At 34.8% G+C, this 21,185-nt stretch overlaps 2 protein-coding genes across 2 annotated transcripts in view; both read right to left on the bottom strand.

Annotated features, from left to right (window-relative positions):
• Window positions 1-3,045: 3,045 nt before the first annotated feature.
• Window positions 3,046-7,921, bottom strand: LOC128550496 (uncharacterized). The gene is made up of 5 exons (XM_053529693.1): window positions 7,916-7,921; window positions 7,313-7,793; window positions 4,851-4,930; window positions 3,880-4,099; window positions 3,046-3,347 (listed from the first exon to the last, which is right to left on the bottom strand). The coding sequence occupies exons 1-5, from the start codon at window positions 7,919-7,921 to the stop codon at window positions 3,046-3,048; spliced, it is 1,089 nt and encodes a 362-aa protein (XP_053385668.1).
• LOC128550801 (uncharacterized) overlaps window positions 6,949-21,185 on the bottom strand; it is a 36,364-nt gene continuing 22,127 nt past the window's right edge. Inside the window, exons 2-6 of the mRNA XM_053530612.1 lie at window positions 14,573-15,652; window positions 14,074-14,150; window positions 12,378-12,508; window positions 10,146-10,260; window positions 6,949-8,686 (exon numbers count right to left, since the gene is read on the bottom strand). Coding sequence (XP_053386587.1) covers window positions 8,117-8,686; window positions 10,146-10,260; window positions 12,378-12,508; window positions 14,074-14,150; window positions 14,573-15,557 — 1,878 coding nt within the window. The 5' untranslated portion in view covers window positions 15,558-15,652 and the 3' untranslated portion in view covers window positions 6,949-8,116. The remainder of the gene's footprint in view (window positions 8,687-10,145; window positions 10,261-12,377; window positions 12,509-14,073; window positions 14,151-14,572; window positions 15,653-21,185) is intronic.

The following is a 21,185-nucleotide window of genomic DNA, read 5'->3' as shown; positions in this document are numbered from 1 at the left end:
ATAATTTAATATAAACTTTGCAAAATAAAAGTTAATCTATAAGTAGTGCGCATAATTTAATTATGGCTCAATGTCATACAATGTACATGGAAATAATATTCACTATACTTCATTCATAAAGCTAGCGTTGTAAATCCGGTATGTTTATATTAGTACACCACGCGCTGTCAATCAATCAGACTAAAACTATTTTAAATTATTTTTCAGTATGAGTGTAAAGTTCCCTTCTGGGGTTTTAAAAATATATTTTAAAAGAAATTTGTGTATTTGAACATATTTTGTTCTTTACTTTGTCAAACCGAAGGTTTTCACAGTAATTGATTAAACCCTGTGGTTTTTTTAATTGGTCAAACAAAAGGTTTTTTAATTTTTCGGCATTGGTCAGTTTAGATCAAGGGTAAGGGGTCAAAATGAGGTCAGAGTGCCAGCTTCGGTACTTCCTATACTACTTTTGACCTTTGATCATGAGATAGAGGTTTGGGGTTTGTCATGATACATTATCTTATTATGGGGAATACTTGTGTCAAGTAATATTAAAATCCCTTTATCGATTGTTGAGTTACAGACCGGACAGGAAAAAAGCACTTTTTACCTTTGACCTCAAAGTGTGACCTTGACCTTTCAGCCACGGGTCCGGGTTTTCCGCATGACATGTTGTCTTATCTAGAATAGTTGTGCCAACCAATATCTAAATCCTGTCTTGCATGACAAAGTTATGGACCGGACAGGAAAAAAAAAACCTATTCACTTTTGAAAGTGTGACCTTGACCTCTGAGCTAAGGTTCTGGGCGTTGCGCATGGCACGTCGTCTGATTATGGGGAACATTTATGCCAAGTAATATTGTAATCCATTGATGGTTGACAGAGTTCTGAACCGGACACGAAACAGACTCTGTACATGCCATGTTAACATTTGACTGCCAAGTGTGACCTTGATTAAGCGTTTGAAAGTAGCCAGGGGTCTGAAAGTTGTGCAAGACTGATCGTACATTTGTGCAAAATAATATTAAAGTTCCTTCATGAATTATTTAGTTACAGACCGGACGGACGGACGGACGGGAAAGCGCAATCCTATGGTCCCCGAAACTGAAATTGGTTTGCAACCAGTAGGCGACTAATAAACTATGGAGTTGATTGAACAGTGACAACATGTAAACTGACTGATAAAGCCAAACAATGACGTATCATGCTATATGTGTTTTAGATTGATGGAAAAAAATGTAATTATTAGGGATGTCAACGAATACTAAAACTGGTATCCGAATATTCGGTCAACCATCCGAACGAATATCCGGATATTCGTTCCCGCACATAACCTCTTTTTTCTGATGACCTAAACGTATTTATATAAGGGCTTATGACGTTTTTCTAGGACCCGTCGTACTTGCAATAAATTAGCGGTCGCCATTTTGAAATGGAAGAAAGGTAACTCTGACAAGACTTTTCTACTTTCGGTTTAGTTTTATTATGCAAATTGGAAGGATTCGAATCCCTTCTGTCAGTTATATGTAATTATTTATATAAGTCCGGGTCCAAAATGTATTCTTTCAAAACTAGGCTTTATATAATTGCAAACTCAGTATGAAAAGACGGATTTGTTTCTTGTATTACACAAACACATTATCAAGTGCAGCGCCGATATTTATCGACAAATGTTTGTTGCAGCCGGCGTCAATAAAAGAGCATATAATGCACGTGTACTAATTATCACTTTCGCACTCTCTTGCGTCTTTTCTTTAAAGCTGCAATATTTGCCGACGATTTGTAAACACGTGTTTTAAATTATGCATAATTGTTAATTGACAATAATTGCATGTTTGATTAAACAGGACTAGCTAAGATGACAAGTATGTTTCGCACACCTGTCGGGTAGGTGTCATCACCATGGCGACTGTGTATTACGTTTTGACACGCTATATACGTGACGAAAAATTATAATGCTATGAACATGAAAATAAATATTTCAGTAATCTGTATAGTACTACCGAATATTCGAATACTTAAATTAGATCCGAATATCCGGACCCGTGACCGAATAACCGAATATCCGGATATCCGTTGACATCCCTAGTAATTATTAAAGACACTGCTGATAAAGAAATGACTAATAAATATGAAACCACATCTAATGTTCTTTCAGAAAAAAACTTAACATGTGTCTGATTGCAAAATAAGAATGTTCCTTAGCTGAATTGAAGAGTGTCCACGCACATCAACTCCAGTGAGAAAGACAGAACCGCGGTTCTTATCTGCTTGAGACTTACATTTCATTTTCATTGTTGAGCCCATCCCGACTGTGGGGTTTGTAATCATCTGCTTGAGACTTACATTCATTTTCAGGGAATTCGTAATCAGATTTTAATTGTTGAGCCCATCCCGACTGTTGGGGTTTGTTATTACTGCTTGAGACTTACATTCATTTTCAGGGAATTTGTAATCCGACATTATTTATTGAGCCCATCCCGTCTGTGGGGGTTTGTAATTATCTGCTTGAGACACATCCATTTTCAGGGAATTTGTAACCAGATTTTGGTTGAGCCCATCCTGACTCTTAGGGTTTGTAATTATCTGCTTGAGACTTACATTCATTTTCAGAGAATTTGTAATCAGATTTTAATTGTTGAGCCCATCCCGGCTGTTGGGGTTTGTAATTATCTGCTTGAGACTTCCATTCATTTTCAAGGAAATTGTAATCAGTTTGTAATAGTTGAGTCCATCCCGACTGTTTGGGTTTGTAATTATCTGCTTGAGACTTACATTCGTTTTCAAGGCCTTTGTAATAACATTTTGGTTGAGCCCATCCCTACTGTTGGGGTTTGTAATCATATGCTTGAGACTTACATTCATTTTCAGGGCCTTTGTAATCACATTTTAATTGTTGAGTCCATCCCGACTGTTGGTGTTTGTAATTATCTGCTCGAGACTTACATTCAGTTTCAGGGCCTTTGTAATCAGATTATAATTGTGGAGCCCATCCTGACTGTTGGGGTTTGTAATTATCTGCTTGAGACTTACATTCATTTTCAGGGAGTTTGTAATCAGATTTTAATTGTTGAGTCCATCCCGACTGTGGGGGTTGTAATTATCTGCTTGAGACTGACATTCATTTTCAGGGCCTTCGTAATCAGATTTTAATTGTTGAGTCCATCCCGACTGTTGGGGTTTGTAATTATCTGCTTGAGATTTACATTCATTTTCAGGGAATTTGTAATCAGATTTTAATTGTCGAGCCCATCCCGACTGTGGGGGTTTGTAATTATCTGCTTGAGACTTACATTCATTTTCAGGGACTTTGTTATCAGATTTTAATTGTTGAGCCCATCCCGACTGTTGCGGTTTGTTATTATCTATTTCAGACTTACATTCATTTTCAGAGAATTTGTAATCCGATTTTATTTGTTGAGTCCATCCCGACAGTGGGGGTTTGTAATAATTTGCTTGAGACTTCTATTCATTTTTAGGGAATTTGTAATCAGATTTTAATTGTTGAGCCCATCCCGATTGTGGGGTTTGTAATTATCTGCTTGAGACTTACATTCATTTTCAGGGAATTTGTAATCAAATTTTAATTGTTGAGCCCATCCCGGCTGTTTGGGTTTGTTATTAACTGCTTGAGACTTACATTCAATTTCAGGGAATTTGTAATCAGATTTTAATTGTTGAGCTCATCCAGACTGTGGGGTTTGTAATTATCTGCTTGAGACTTACATTCATTTTCAGGAAATTTGTAACCAGATTTTGGTTGAGCCCATCCTGACTATTGAGGTTTGCAATTATCTGCTTGAGACTTACATTCATTTTCAGGAAATTTGTAATCAGATTTAAATTGTTGATTCCATCCCGGCTGTTGGGGTTTGCAATTATCTGCTTGAGACTTACATTCATTTTCAGGGAATTTGTAACTAGATTTTAATTGTTGATTCCATCCCGGCTGTTGGGGTTTGTAATTATCTGCTTGAGACTTAAATTCATTTTCAGGGAATTTGTAACCAGATTTTGGTGGAGTCCATACCGACTGTAGGGGTTTGTAATTCTCTGCTTGAGATTTACATTCATTTTCAGGGCCTTTGAAACCAGATCTTGGTTGAGCCCATCCCGACTGTGGGGTTTGTAATTATCTGCTTGAGGCTTACATTCATTTTCAGGGAATTTGTAATCAGATTTTAATTGTCGAGCCCATCCCGACTGTGGGGGTTTGTAATTATCTGCTTGAGACTTACATTCATTTTCAGGGAATTTGTAATCAGATTTTAATTGTTGAGTCCATCCCGACTGTTGCGGTTTGTTATTATCTACTTGAGACTTACATTCATTTTCAGAGAATTTGTAATCCGATTTTATTTGTTGAGTCCATCCCGACAGTGGGGGTTTGTAATAATTTGCTTGAGATTTCTATTCATTTTCAGGGAATTTGTAATCAGATTTTAATTGTTCAGCCCATCCCGATTGTGGGGTTTGTAATTCTCTGCTTGAGACTTACATTCATTTTCAGGGAATTTGTAATCAAATTTTAATTGTTGAGCCCATCCCGGCTGTTTGGGTTTGTTATTAACTGCTTGAGACTTACATTCATTTTCAGGAATTTGTAATCAGATTTAATGTTGAGCCATCCAGCTGTGGGGTTTGTAATCATGCTTGAGACTTACATTCATTTTCAGGAATTTGTAACCAATTTTGTTGAGCCATCCTGACTATTGGGTTTACAATTATCTGCTGAGACTTACATTCATTTCAGGATTTGTAATCAGATTAAATTGTTGACCATCCCGCTGTTGGGGTTTGCAATTATCTGCTTGAGACTTACATTCATTTCAGGGATTTGTAACTAGATTTTAATTGTGAGTCCATACCGACTGTGGGGTTTGTAATTCTCTGCTTGAGATTACATTCATTTTCAGGGCCTTTGAACAGATTTGTTGAGCCATCCCGACTGTGGGGTTTGTAATTATCTGCTTGAGTTACATTCATTTTCAGGGAATTTGTAATCAGATTTTAATTGTCGAGCCCATCCCGACTGTGGGGGTTTGTAATTATCTGCTTGAGACTTACATTCATTTTCAGGGACTTTGTAATCAGATTTTAATTGTTGAGCCCATCCCGACTGTTGCGGTTTGTTATTATCTACTTGAGACTTACATTTATTTTCAGAGAATTTGTAATCCGATTTTATTTGTTGAGTCCATCCCGACAGTGGGGGTTTGTAATAATTTGCTTGAGACTTCATTCATTTTCAGGGAATTTGTAATCAGATTTAATTGTTGAGCCCATCCGATTTGGGTTTGTAATTATCTGCTTGAGACTTACATTCATTTTCAGGGAATTTGTAATCAAATTTTAATTGTTGAGCCATCCCGGCTGTTTGGGTTTGTTATTAACTGCTTGAGACTTACATTCATTTCAGGAATTTGTAATCAGTTTTAATTGTTGAGCCATCCGACTGTGGGTTTGTAATTATCTGCTTGAGACTTACATTCATTTTCAGGAAATTTGTAACCAGATTTTGGTTGAGCCCATCCTGACTATTGAGGTTTGCAATTATTGCTTGAGACTTACATTCATTTTCAGGAAATTTGTAATCAGATTTTAATTGTTGATTCCATCCCGGCTGTTGGGTTTGCAATTATCTGCTTGAGACTTACATTCATTTTAGGGAATTTGTAACTAGATTTTAATTGTTGAGTCCATCCCGACTGTTGGGTTTGTAATTATCTGCTTGAGACTTACATTCATTTTCAGGAATTTGTAACAGATTTTGTGGAGTCCATACCGACTGTGGGGGTTTGTAATTCTCTGCTTGAGACTTACATTCATTTTCAGGCCTTTGTAAACAGATTTTGATTGTTGATCCATCCCGACTGTGGGGTTTGTAATTATCTGCTTGAGCTTACATTCATTTTCAGGGAATTTGTAATCAGATTTTAATTGTCGAGCCATCCCGACTGTGGGGGTTTGTAATTATCTGCTGAGACTTACATTCATTTTCAGGGAATTTGTAATCAGATTTTAATTGTTGAGCCATCCCGACTGTTGCGGTTTGTTATTATCTATTAGACTTACATTCATTTTCAGAGAATTTGTAATCCGATTTTATTTGTTGAGTCATCCCGACAGTGGGGTTGTAATATTTGCTTGAGATTCTATTCATTTTAGGGAATTTGTAATCAGATTTAATTGTTAGCCATCCCGATTGTGGGGTTTGTAATTTCTGCTTGAGACTTACATTCATTTTCAGGGAATTTGTAATCAAATTTTAATTGTTGAGCCATCCGGCTGTTTGGGTTTTTATTAACTGCTGAGACTTACATTCATTTCAGGGAATTTGTAATCAGATTTTAATTGTTGAGCTCATCCAGACTGTGGGGTTTGTAATATCTGCTTGAGACTTACATTCATTTCAGGAAATTTGTAACATTTTGGTTGAGCCATCTGACTATTGAGGTTTCAATTATCTGCTTGAGACTTACATTCATTTTCAGGAAATTTGTAATCAGATTTAATTGTTGATTCCATCCCGGCTGTTGGGGTTTGCAATTATCTGCTTGGATACTTACATTCATTTTCAGGGAATTTGTAACTTAGGATTTTAATTGTGGAGTCCATACGACTGTGGGGTTTGTAATTCTCTGCTTGAGATTTACATTCATTTTCAGGCCTTTGAAACCAGATCTTGGTTGAGCCATCCCGACTGTGGGGTTTGTAATTATCTGCTTGAGGCTTACATTCATTTTCAGGAATTTGTAATCAGATTTTAATTGTCGAGCCCATCCGACTGTGGGGGTTTGTAATTATCTGCTGAGACTTACATTCATTTTCAGGGATTTGTAATCAGATTTAATTGTTGAGCCATCCGACGTTGCGGTTTGTTATTATCTACTTGAGACTTACATTATTTTCAGAGAATTTGTAATCGATTTTATTTGTTGAGTCCATCCGACAGTGGGGGTTTGTAATAATTTGCTTGAGACTTCTATTCATTTTCAGGGAATTTGTAATCAGATTTTAATTGTTCAGCCCATCCCGATTGTGGGGTTTGTAATTATCTGCTTGAGACTTACATTCATTTTCAGGGAATTTGTAATCAAATTTTAATTGTTGAGCCCATCCCGGCTGTTTGGGTTTGTTATTAACTGCTTGAGACTTACATTCATTTTCAGGGAATTTGTAATCAGATTTTAATTGTTGAGCTCATCCAGACTGTGGGGTTTGTAATTATCTGCTTGAGCCTTACATTCATTTTCAGGAAATTTGTAACCAGATTTTGGTTGAGCCCATCCTGACTATTGAGGTTTGCAATTATCTGCTTGAGACTTACATTCATTTTCAGGAAATTTGTAATCAGATTTTAATTGTTGATTCCATCCCGGCTGTTGGGGTTTGCAATTATCTGCTTGAGACTTACATTCATTTTTAGGGAATTTGTAACTAGATTTTAATTGTTGAGTCCATCCCGAAAGTTGTGGTTTGTAATTATCTGCTTGAGACTTACATTCATTTTCAGGGAATTTGTAACCAGATTTTGGTGGAGTCCATACCGACTGTGGGGGTTTGTAATTCTCTGCTTGAGACTTACATTCATTTTCATGGTCTTTGTAATAAGATTTTGATTGTTGATTCCATCCCGACTGTGGGGATTTGTAATTATCTGCTTGAGGCTGACATTCATTTTCAGGGCCTTTGTAATCAGATTTTAATTGTTGAGTCCATCCCGACTGTAGGGGTTTGTAATCATCTGCTTGAGACTTATATTCATTTTCAGGGAATTTGTAACCAGATTTTGGTGGAGTCCATACCGACTGTGGGGGTTTGTAATTCTCTGCTTGAGACTTACATTCATTTTCATGGCCTTTTTAATCAGATTTTAATTGTTGTGCCCATCCCGACTGTTGGGGTTTGTAATCACCTGCTTGAGACTTACATTCATTTTCAGGGCCTTCGTAATCAGATTTTAATTGTTGAGTCCATCCCGACTGTTGCGGTTTGTAATCATCTGCTTAAGACTTATATTCATTTTCAGGGAATTTGTAACCAGATTTTGGTGGAGTCCATCCCGACTGTGGGGGTTTGTAATTATCTGCTTGAGACTTATATTCATTTTCATGGCCTTTGTAATCAGATTTTAATTGTTCAGCCCATCCCGACTGTGGGGGTTTGTATTTATCTGCTTGAGACTTGCATATATTTTCTGGGCCTTTGCAAATTGTTGAGCCCATACCGACTGTGGGGGTTTGTCATTATCTGCTTGAGACTTACTTTCATTTTCAGGGAATTTGTAACCAGATTTTGGTGGAGTCCATACCGACTGTGGGGGTTTGTAATTCTCTGCTTGAGACTGACATTCATTTTCAGGGCCTTTGTAATCAGATTTTAATTGTTGAGTCCATCCCGACTGTTGGGGTTTGTAATCATCTGCTTGAGACTTACATTCATTTTTAGGGAATTTGTAACCAGATTTTGGTGGAGTCCATCCCGACTGTGGGGGTTTATAGTTATCTGCTTGAGACTTACATTCATTTTCATGGCCTTTGTAATCAGATTTTAATTGTTGAGTCTGTACTGATTGAAAGCGTTTATAATCAGACTGAGAAAAACTGGTATCGTCGTCTTTTAGAATGATGTTTTGTGATTTTGTCTCCTCAATAGATTGTTTTGTTGGTCTTGCAACTCTAGCCTGTCGATTAGCCTCGTTCTGTCAAACACAATAAAACACTTTCATAAACATAAAAGCTTTGCAATTTAGTTAATGTCAAGAAGAAAATATTGCAAAACAGTCACTCCACCGAGTAAATCAGATGACGGTAGCATTAAACATGTAATTGAAAGTCATTTTTATATGGCTTTATAAATAATCATGAGTCACTGTGAGCAAATAAAAAAGTCAATGAATATATACTGTATATGTTCAATGACATATGATTTTTATTACACTTGGCTACTTACTTAGACAAGTTTAAATAAGAAAAAAAAGTTAATTGGCTGACTGGCTGATTAAAGCAAGTGGTGCTTAGTACAGGTAGCCACTAAGGTAGATTCTATTTATATTCACTGACCAACTATTTATCATGCAACGTTGTAATGACTCACACGTGTCGTGCCTCTTTGGGTAAACAAAACTATTTCCATAGCTTACAGGCAAATTTGCAAATAAGTAACGAACGTGTTTAAAGCATATATAATCTCTTCAGGTTTTGCTATCAGCCTCGTAGTCACTGTGCTCTCAACCTACTGACCCCCAAAGCAAACAATAGGGTCATCCAAAACATCTGAAGGTCATCTACTGACAACAGGCAATCATGCTATGAAGACTGATCCTTGAAACTAAGCATTTTCTAGGTAATTATCGGAAACCATTTGGTCCACAGACCGACAAAATGACCGCCAACGAGCAAAGCTTCTTCGAAGATGGGGCATAACAGCTAGTTTGTAATAATGTTTTTAATAATTACCAGTTAGTAATGAAAACCGATGTTTAAACTGTTTTTTATCAATAAATATATTTCGACACATAAGGGAATGATTATAATTTTGTTAATTGTTGAAAGGTCAAATAAGAATCATATTTCTAGCTTTCTCAAATCGACAACAGTGGAGAATTATGTCATATGTCTGTGAAACATTCGAAAATGTTCTGTGTTGGTGCGCCGTAAAACCCAAATAAATAAATAAATAAATAAATATGCATAGGCGTATGAGCAGGGGAGGGGGGCATATGGTTTGGCCCCCTCCCCAACTGTTGACCCCAAAAACATTTTTTTTCTTAGAAAAAAAAACAGTAGATAAAGGGAAAAAAGCCAGTTTGTGAGAGCATTTAGATTTACTGTTATGAATTTTATGTGATGTCTGTTGTCACTAAGGGGGAAGAACGTTTTTTTTTTGGGTTTGTTTGTTTTTTGTCCAAAAATGTTCAAATATCTGAGTATGTTATTATAAGCTGGCCGCGCCAACCTGCTCCCACCCCACCAGCCTCGCCCATGCCCCTCCCGCCGCAACTTTGAGTTCGCGCCTACCGTCCTACGCCAATGATATATCATTATCTCAGTGTTAATGCTTTGGGGCAAACATGTATATAAAAATAGAAAATACATGATCTGGGATACTTTTGGGCATATAGTTATAAAGATAGAAAAGACATGATTTGTACGACACACCTGTTTATCTTGCCATGTTTTGAACACTGCCTTGGCTGTGATATATGCCTGACCTGCAGCATTAACTGCTGAGGCAACAAGCTGGTTTGCAAACTCGGGATCAAACTCTACCGTTCTGAAAAAGAAAAAAAAGAACCAGTTACATGCCTGATTAGAAACAATATAAACTGTAAGGATTTGCCACCTGTAACCTAGATAAACTACAGACTTTTTACTTAGGCAAGACTAATATTCAACTTAACTCAGTTCAAATGTTTCAAATTCTATGGATTTAGTGTTGTTTTTCAACAATTTTTTTACAAACGCAATGGTGGTCAGCTCATTTAACAAGAGGGCCATGAAGGCCCTGTATCGTTCACCTGACCTAATGACCTAAAGATAATCAAGATCAACATTCTGACCAAGTTTCATTAAGATATGGTCATAAATGTAGCCTCTAAAGTGTTAACTAGCTTTATTTTTATTTGACCCGGTGACCTAGTTTTTGATCCCACATGTCCCAGATTCAAACTTGACCTAATGATCATCAAAATTAACATTCTGATTAAGTTTCATGAAGATACAGTCATAAATGTGACCTCTAGAGTGTTAACAAGCTTTTCCTTTGATTTGACCTAGTGACCTAGTTTTTGACCCCACCTGACCTAAATTTGAACTTGACCTATAGATCATGAAGGTTAACAATCTGACTAAGTTTCATTAAGATATGGTCATAAATGTGGCCACTACAGTGTTAACAAGCTTTTCCTTTGATTTGACCTGGTGACCTAGTTTTTAACCCCAGATGATCCAATATCAAACTCCTCTAAGATTATATGCAGGGTAACATTCTGACCAAGTTTCATTAAGATTGGGCCAAAATTGTGACCTTTAGAGTGAGTGTTATCAAGCTTTTCCTTTGATTTAACCTGGTGACCTAGTTTTTTACCCCACCTAAATCAGATTTGTACTTGACCTATGGATCATCAAGATTAACATTCTGACCAAGTTTCATTAAGATATGGTCATAAATGTGGCCTCTCGAGTGTTAATTAGCTTTTCCTTTGATTTGACCTAGTGACCTAGTTTTTGACTTTATATAACCCAGATTCAAACTGGACCTTGAGATCATCCGGATTAACATTCTGACCAAGTTTTATGAAGATACAGTCATAAATGTGACCTCTACAATGTTAACAAGCTTTTCCTTTGATTTGACCTGGTGACCTAGCTTTCTTATCCCAGATGACCCAGTATCGAACTCGTCCAAGATTCTATTGAGGGTAACATTCCGACCAAGTTTCATTAAGATTGGGCCAAAATTGTGACCTCTAGAGTGTTAACACGCTTTTCCTTTAATCTAATCTGGTGACCAAGTGTTTGACCCCAGATGACCCAATATCAAAGTCGTCCAAGATTTTATTCAGGGTAACATTCTGACCACGTTTCATTAAGATTGGGCCAAAATTGTGACCTCTAGAGTGTTAACAAACTTTTCTTTGATTTGACCTGGTGACCTAGTTTTTGACCCCAGATAACCCGATATCAAACTCGTCAAAGATTTTATTGAGGGTAACATTCTGGACAAGTTTCATTAAGATTAGGTCAAAATTGTGACCTCTAGAGTGTTAACAGTCAAATTGTTGACGACGGACGGACGAACGGACGGAAGTTCTGACGAAACGGTATTTATGTGACACCCCCATTGTTCTCTCTATTGTTCTAACAGTCACATAAAAAGAAAAAGGTCACATAAACAGAACGGAATGAATGACATCAAAGAGAAAGTACCGTTATGCAGTCACTTAACCATCATTTCGCGGGCACGGACGGACGGACGGACGACGACGGACGACGGACACAGGGCGATCACAAAAGCTTCGTGCTCAGGTGAGCTAAAAAGTCGCTAGATTTTATACCAGTACTAATTTGTTCTTCATCTGTAACAGACATCATCTCTTTATGAAACAAAACCGGATGAATAATTCAAGACGTAATGACTTCATATTGCCAAAGACTTCATCTTATCTCTTATTATCTCTCCATTTTCACTAATTACAACTGTACTTGCTCCAAGGTTATTAAACTAAACTTTTGACCAGTCTCAGAAAGCAGTCTTTCAATTGGTCAATTTCAAAATTGTGCACAGAAACAACCAATCAGATGTTAGAATTTAAGACAGGTCACCAGATAAAGTTTTATACCCCTCAATGGCCTCTGTTTTTTTAATGAACAAGCGACAAAACTACTTACTTTCCTTGTGCATCTCGTCCCCCTTTCTTATCAGTTGCTTTAACAAATCTCACATTTTCCGGCATCTGAGCCGAGGCAGACACTGGTTCCTTGGTAATTATTTCCTCACTAGTTACCTCCCTCTCTGCATTCTGAATCAAGAAAATAAATAATTTCAATTTGATACAAGGCATGCAAAATATGCCCACGCATACTGTGTCCTCTAAAAAGCAAAAAATTAGTACAGACCATCTTCACATGAAGGATGTCCGGCTAAAAATCCCCCGCATTTTTTCATGCGAAAGTATTTAGAAAGCGAAGTATTTTCTTTTTATTTTAATGCAATATCTATTTTTACAACTGTAATTAACATCCAGTTATTATCACTGAGCCTGGTCTGAACCAGGACGCAATGCAGCTTCTGAATTCATTTATTACCAATATATCTTGTTGGGGCAATTGCAAACGAGATAGGCAAACGGTGGTAATAATGCCTATTTATACTTTCATTCATTTATATTTGATGCTTCTATCCGGAATCAGTTGAAATGCACTAAGTCGTTTTCCAAAATATTCGTCTAAAATAACTATAGAGGACTTTTACAATTTAGAGACTATACACAAAGTTTCGAAATGATATACAGTGTATATGTATAAAGTCCATACCAACAGATGTTTTGCGGGGTTAATATCACCAGACACAACTATAGGTCGAATACATGTCAAATGAAGGGAAGGACTCTATAGGTGCCCCTTCGGGCATTATTTAATCATAGGCGGGAACCTGGGTAGAACCACCGACTTTCAAAAAGCAATTTAAAGGCTTCCTCACATGAAATATTCTTAACTTCAAGAGAGATCTTGACCTACAGTGTTGAGCAAAAGTGATTCTCAACCACTCGGCCACGGAGGCTCCCGCCATACCAAAAGATGGATGCTGAACGAGAATATGATTCACACCAAAAGAACCTACATGTATTTCCAAGTGCCATGACCATTATTCCTATAATTCTAAATCGCTTCATCTTAAAAATGCTTCGAGCTGATTTTGGTTGAATCCTAGTCCAAATAACAGGACGTTTCAGGACAGCGTGATAACTTTTGACTGTTGCTGTCCCGTTGCATGACAACTATTAAAATATTAGATCATAAAATAAGTCATCCCGATAAGCCAAATGGGCTAGTTGAATTCAGCCATGCGTTTCTGGAGAAGTCGTACGAAGGAAATTCTGACGTACTGATGGACGGACGTCACTAATCTCCTTCACAAAGTTTTTGTTCGCGACATCACTTTCTTCTAAAGCACTAGTAAAAAAATCAAAAAATATTTGAATGGAAGAGCTGATCGCCACCCCCGCCCACAAATATCTTCCTGCAAGTTCTTCATACACAACTGGGCTAAAACGCATTTAATAATATACCGGACATAGTTCATTTCAGACTTGAAATCAAAATAAGCATCAAAAAATGTATCGACTAAGCTTGTAACAGTAACAATTTTGTGTAAAATGAAATAATAATTTGGATTAATTGTAATAATAAAGTGTTAGAGCAGTAAGCCATTCAAATAATGCCAATATGTCCTAATTCTACAAATGTTGGAAATTGGAGGTAGGTCAATTTTCCCATGATTAATTTAGCAAAGTAAGAGGCATTTTGGTCTGAACTTATTCATGACATGGTACAATTAATAACATTTAATCACAAGACAACTTACATTCTGAGCAGATATTCGCGTGTCTGTAGAACTAGCTGAATTAAATGTTCCTTGCTGACCACTGGTTGTATCCCTATCTGTACGAAAATAATGTAACATTAACAGAGGATAGAAAAAAACGTAAAACTTCATAGGATTTTTATTCTCTATATACATGCCTGACATATTTACGCCAAATGAACTTAACAATTATAAGTACAAAGTTTTGTAAATCCTAAAATCATCAATTAAATATAGCACTTTTTGACGATTGCTAAAACATGAACTTTTTCGAATAACAAACCATCTCAATTTATTTTGTTCGCAACTATATACTATCGTGTAAATACAACAATAATATTGGCTTATCATCAGCTAGCCTAATAAAGAAAAATTAACAGTCGACTGATGGTAAAATCAAAGATCATGTTGAAATACTTAATTAGAAAAAAAGATATTCCAAACCTAAAGCAACAAATTGTAAGCCCATTAAATACACCAAACATTATGCAATAAATACCTCCTTGTTCGCTTTCTTCGATAAGTGATCCAAGCGTAGCGTTTTCCGCAGCATCTATACTGATGTTCTCTGTGTTTCGTCTAAAGGTAAAGCACCTGACTTTGTTCTCTTTACACACATCATCTATATCTTTTTGTAGCGTTTTCATGTTGCGCTTAGTTCTTTTAGTTGCAACGAAAAGTTCTGCTTTTCGTCCTTGTCTCTCTTTATTTACTAATTCAGTGGTAAGGGACTCTAATTTCGACCTTATGTTTGCACTGTTTAGCGCAATGTTTTGTATTTTTCTCGGGTATAACATTAATTGCTCATCCAAATGATTCGCTTCGTCATCTATTTTACTTTTTATAAGTTTCTGTTGTTCAAATAATTGTTCCTTTCTTCGGCCTTGCCTCTCGTCAAGCTTCCTGATAACTTCGACCCTTTCATCGTCTAGTGCTTTAAAAATCTCAACACGTTGCTCTTCAATTTTGTCCTTAATGTACTTTTTCTGGAGGCTGATTGACTTCGAAATATCACTACTGTTAAGGGTTGCTTTTTTCAATTTTTGACCACTCTCATCTCCAGTGCGACTTGCTTCTTCCTCGACGCCTTTCAGCGATTTCTTAACTTCTTTCAATTCTCTGTATACATCTTGTGACTGCATATATGAAGGGATATGCATTAATTCGGAGCACTCAGTCTGATGTTCAATTGGTATACATTGAGAACATGCAGTGTTGTCGCATTTCGTACAGTAGAATTTTACCAGGTCATTTGGATGTAATACACATCGTTCTAAACAGAAGTCCTGTGGCATGCTAGATTTATCAAACAGTGTGTGATTCTTTGCTAATCTTTTGTGATACTTCAGACATGTACTACATAGGTAATCAGAGCAATCGGAACAAAACCCATCTGCTTCAACAGTGTTACCTTCCTTATTACAAGGTTCACAGAACATCGTCTCTTCAAAATCAGAACCATGCTCGCTTTCTGCAGTTGCCATTTTGTCTTGGTATATAAGGAACCTATTAGGCTGGACTTTGATTTAACTATTCCTGATCTGATATTCCTCTGCGGTAGGATTGATCATCCGGCTATCTAAAATCAATTCCAGATGAATAGTATAAATTTTACTTATAAGGAATCACAGAAACATTTAAAGCATTTGCATAGGGGTAGGTTTTCGTTTCAAATGGCAACCATTGTAAAGTAAACAAATTCAATGACCCTTTCTTCTTATGCCAGAAAAAATATTACAGTACATGTAAATCGTAATACAAATAAATACAGGGTATTTGTTTGTTTCGAGTGAATATGGAATATACCTCACTGTTAGCGTCCATGTACGTCGTGTTGATATGCATTTTGAAGCAAATTTCAATCTCAGCGCGGGAAACAGACACACTATATATTTATTTACCGTTTGTCAACTACATTGTAAAATAATTATTTGTTAAAGATTTATGATGTGGAATAATACGCTAAGAATTTCTTGCCTTTAATTATAAATATTACACACTTTTTGTATAGCAAACATGCATTTACATGGATTAATTATTTAAAATTCAGTTGTTAGGGATTCGTCCCATTGACAAGAAAGCTAGAAAGCTTGTCTGTACATTGTAACTGTGTGAAAAAAATAAAATGATATGAAAAAATGTTGTTCCGCTTTTCATTTCATTTTTCATTTTACTTATGGTGTCATGGCAAACTTAGTTAGGAGACAATTTTTGTAAGAGAATCGATCGAACAATTCATAATATATTTTTGCGACTTCAATGACACACAATATCTAGATTTTGTTCAATGCTAAGTAAAAAAGGACAACTGAACAAGTAAGCCATCAATGTATTTGCATGTAAAATGCTGAATTTTGTCCAGTCAATGCTCATCAAATACATTTCTAGGTTAGAAATACATGGTTAAACATACAGATATGGTTTAATGCTACATTTTGCGATTTCAAGGCATTTAGGCTACAAAATACCCAGACCAAAATATATCAAATCTACATTGTATGATCAGTTTGTGTCGTAAAAAGAAAACTGAGGACCATTTTCATGTCCTTGAAAATGTTTTCAATATTATGTCTTTTGTGAAGCTAAATAGTGCAAAAATACGGGTTGATAGAAAGACAGAATACTTCCAATCACTTGCCCCTCACCGATGTGGGTTCGAGCTTCACTCGGGGCGTTGAATTCTTCATGTGAGGAAGCCATCCTGCTGGCTTGCGAAAGGTCGGTGGATCTACCCAGGTGCCCGCTAGTAGTATAAGAAATGGGGGTTTTGGGACAAAATTCTACTCACTCGTTCCATTCGTTCCATTTGTTCACCAAACCCCCCATTTCATATACTACATTTATTAAAGTTAGTAGTTATATAACGCTTCTGACGTACTTTTTACCACTTTTTGAAAATTAAAAAACAATATTTTTTAATTTTAATCTAAAAATATTTTTCAAAATTTTTTTATAAAAAATAAACAGTAACAAATACCTTGATTAACAGAAATAATTGATTATTACCTGTTCATTCTCTCCTTGACTATTAGGTTTTAATAATTTATACAACAAATCATACAGCGCTACTTCGTTTTGTAACATTTTTATTTAAAATAAATAATATCCGCATAATACACTCGTTTTGCTCTGATATTGAATATTGTTGTACTTTACATTTGGTATATACCTAATTACTTGTTTAGGTGGTGCCAAACCAAATGGATCAAAGTAAAAAGTAATAAAATAACAAACGCAATGTGTTCCAGGTCCCATAGAGTCATCTAAATTGATTATTCCACACCCCTTATTTAATTTTGTTTTTGGTAAATTATGTCTACTAAAAACACCCCTGAAGTTTTTAATACCGAGTTGCTTAACCCATTGTTCAATTTCAAAGTTAGAAATAGGTTTGTTTATAAATTTTATTTTTTTTTACAATAGGAATTCGTCTGTAAGGTCTTCATTGTGAATCTATCTGTATACCCTGTCCCTGTCCCTTACCACTTAACAAAGATGTAATCAAAGGTATTCCTAGACTAGCTGCGAGCATACCCAAAAAAAACTCCATCTTGTTTTTGTTTTGGAGTTAATTTAAGCACCCCAGTTCCCCTTAATTGTTTTCTTTGATTAGGTGTAAGATATGGTGATATCATATTTCTCTTATCATTAGCTACTGAAATCATACCATTTCCAAGTAACTTACTAACACCAGTACTGGCGAGTCCCGACAAAGCGCCGATGCCTAGAGGAGCTAATATTTTTGGAGCTATTTTTGCTGCCATTGGAAGAATTGTTTTTCCTATTAATCCAGCCAAAGCTCCTAAAAATCCACCATTTTGGCCTTGACTAGACATATTTTTTTTGAAATTGTAATTTCTAATCCCTTCTTATTTCTAATAGACTTTTCAATTTGATTAATTTGTGTTTTTATTAAAAGTAAAGGAAAGTTTCCACGTAACTGTTCATGTTTTAATCTAAAAGTATGTGGAATTTTGTTGTTATAGGCTTCTGCTAAATTTTTCTTCTGTCCGTCTGTTAGATTAACTTTATATTCAATATAATTTGATGTCATTATATATTTTATATATATTTTATTTAAACAATAACAAGTTCATTTCTAACAGCATTTATTGCGTAAACACGGATATTTAGCTGTTAACGTAATATGCTTAGGGTCTTCTGTAATTACTTCCTTTTTAAATTCTAAGTTAAAATGAACATATCCAAACAAACTTTGAAAATTTAATCTATTTAAAAGACTTCCAGTGGTTTCATTATTTTGTTTTTGAAAATAATTAAGAACATCATCATAAATTCTTGATATACTTGTATATTCCGTTTCTGGATAAAAAAACACCATTACCAACTTCAAGACGGCAAGATTCCAACCTACAATTATTATTTGCTGCATTAACTTTAAATGTATCTAATAAATGAGGGTTACGTTCTTGGGAATTACTTTTATCAGGTCGTTGTAAATAAACAAACACATGTTCGGGGTTTGTTACACCGGCTGTTATTCTAAAAGTTATATTATTCTGCTGAGTATTTGCAGACTGTGCCAACATTTCACGAAGATATTTCCACCTTGCTTTTGTATATCTTTCAGAAATTAAATTGAATCCATAATCATTGAAAATTAAACGTGGAACCCACAAAATTAATTTAGTTACAATTACCCTACCTGCATCAGCAGCATTAGCTCTGTAAATTAATTCATCATCATTTGTTAATTGTAATGTTATTTGTATTTGGCTTGGGGGTAACATGTTTTGTTCCAAACTCTGAAAAAAATGAATAATTATTCAACGGAATTTTAGCATTTACATTATTACCACCCTGGATTAATCATTTTCTTACTCCAAAACCACTATTATCATCATCAGCAGCAGTAGCAGTAGTAGGGAAGACCCGTTTCTAATGTTGCGAGAACTTGTGGGTCGACCCTTTTGCCTATTATATGTACAATTGACGTAGTTATCTGTTTATATATGTATATATTTGCAATAAAATATGTTTAAACTAAAACTAGCAGTAGTATCTAAATAAATAAATTCATTTGTTCCAGTTGATTCTGCATAATCCTTAGATAGTTCAACCAAACTCTTTACATTTATTATTTTGTATAAATTATTACAATCAGAAACAATTTTTTCATTTTGTTTAACTATTAGCTGGTCAATTACTGAAGCTGCATTATTAATTAAAGCAATTTGGTCTCCATCAGCATAATTATTACCATTAGCAAGTTTATTAACTTTAAAACTTACTTCAAAATAACCATTAAACCAATCAAAATATGAACTTCTATCATTAATTGTAAAATGATATCCACTTTTTTTGCTGTTTAACATTATTTCCCAAGAGGGTTATTAAAGGTGTATCTAATTGAATAGAAGTTAGTTCATATCTTTCACAATACTGTTTTGTTCTAAACATGTATATTATATATTAATTTTATTTTTTATAAATTAATCTGTTAAAGTCCAAGATCCCGACAATAATTTATTTAATCTTATATTAATATCCTCCTTCTCATTATTCGAATTTGTTTTTTGTAATTCCTTAGCAATTAGATTACCAACAGCAGGTTTTGTAACGCCAGTACGAACGTCCACAGTAGGTTTTTTAAAACTTTTGATTTTTTCTGTAATTTTATTAACAGCTAAATTCCCGACTTCCGTTCCAATCTTTTTTGTTCCACTTTCAAGCGCAGCTTTTCCCGCAGCTTCCAGGGTTTTTTTTCCAGCAGATGCAACTCCACTTGTAAACAATTTTGTTAAAGTGTCAAAGATACCTGTTCCATGTATAATTTCTTCTCCAGTCTGAGCATCAACATAAATAAATATTGCTTTACTTTTATCATAAACTTTCTTGTACATTATATAAAACTAAATTTTATAATTTCATAAATAATTAATTTCTTTTAAAGTTAGTGTAAAACTTGTTTCAACTTCATTAAAATTAACATTTCTATCAAACACCTCTGTAATATATATTCTTATTGAATTTATAACATGTTTATTAATTTCAGAATATCCAACTGTTTGTGGTTCTTTTGTAAATGGATAAGCTCTTGTTAAATCTGCAGTACTTAAAGCATAGATAATATCACTAAAATTACCGCCAACAAGCGAATTATCAATAAGATCACAATGAATGTAAATTGTATCCACAGAGTTAGTTATATTTGGTGTTTTCTCAAATCCAAGCAATGTATGAAAATTGATATTCTTAAATCCAACATAAAATTATCATGAATTGAAATTAATATCTTAAAACTGCTTAAATCAGATTCTAAACTTATTGGAGCAATGTCTGATTTATCAAATTCAAAATCACCATTACTTATTAATGTTTCTCTAATATAATTATTAATGTCTGTATAACTGTAAGAACCATTTGTAAATATGATATCTTTCCAATCCTTACCATTATTATAACGAATTCTTTTATCATCGTATTCATCACTAATATTATGCCAAGAGTAAGTCTTAGTGTTAATACTATCCAAACCAACAACATAAGTTTTATTTTTATCTAAATGTAAAATCGCTTAAAATATTAAATATTTAAATAAAAGTGTAAATTCAAGAACAATATTTTTTATATAACATTCATGTTGTTCTGGTAACAATTTATTCATTTTAAATAGTTCATCAATTATGTTAATACCTTCATTTTTTAGTTTTCTTCATTATTATTTCTGGAATTAATTGAACCACAAATAAGTTCTAAGTTATTAACCAGTTCTTCTGGGTTTCACGGACAAAGATTTGAATTAAAATCTTCCCCTCTAATTACTTTTTTAAATTTCATAGATATTTTATTGATAGGTAATCCTGATTTTTCTGTTAATTCTTTAAATATCTTCCTAGAATGTATTGAATGTTTTTTATTATTGCTATATCTTTTATCAATCAGATCAATTAAATCATTATCTATTTTAATGTTAATTACTTCTTTTCCAGTTCTTTGATCCTTAGCAATCAATTTGTTTTGACCATAAAGTTTATTTAAGTTAATAATTAAATTACCATATTGTCCATTTGGTGAAACTTTATACGAGTTATGATGTTTTATTCCTTTTCCATATGTTGGAGCCATATCAAGAACATTATTTAACCGGG

This window comes from Mercenaria mercenaria, chromosome 18 (genome assembly GCF_021730395.1).
Source record: "Mercenaria mercenaria strain notata chromosome 18, MADL_Memer_1, whole genome shotgun sequence".
Taxonomy (NCBI): domain Eukaryota; kingdom Metazoa; phylum Mollusca; class Bivalvia; order Venerida; family Veneridae; genus Mercenaria; species Mercenaria mercenaria.
This window is presented reverse-complemented; position numbering and strand designations above follow the sequence as displayed.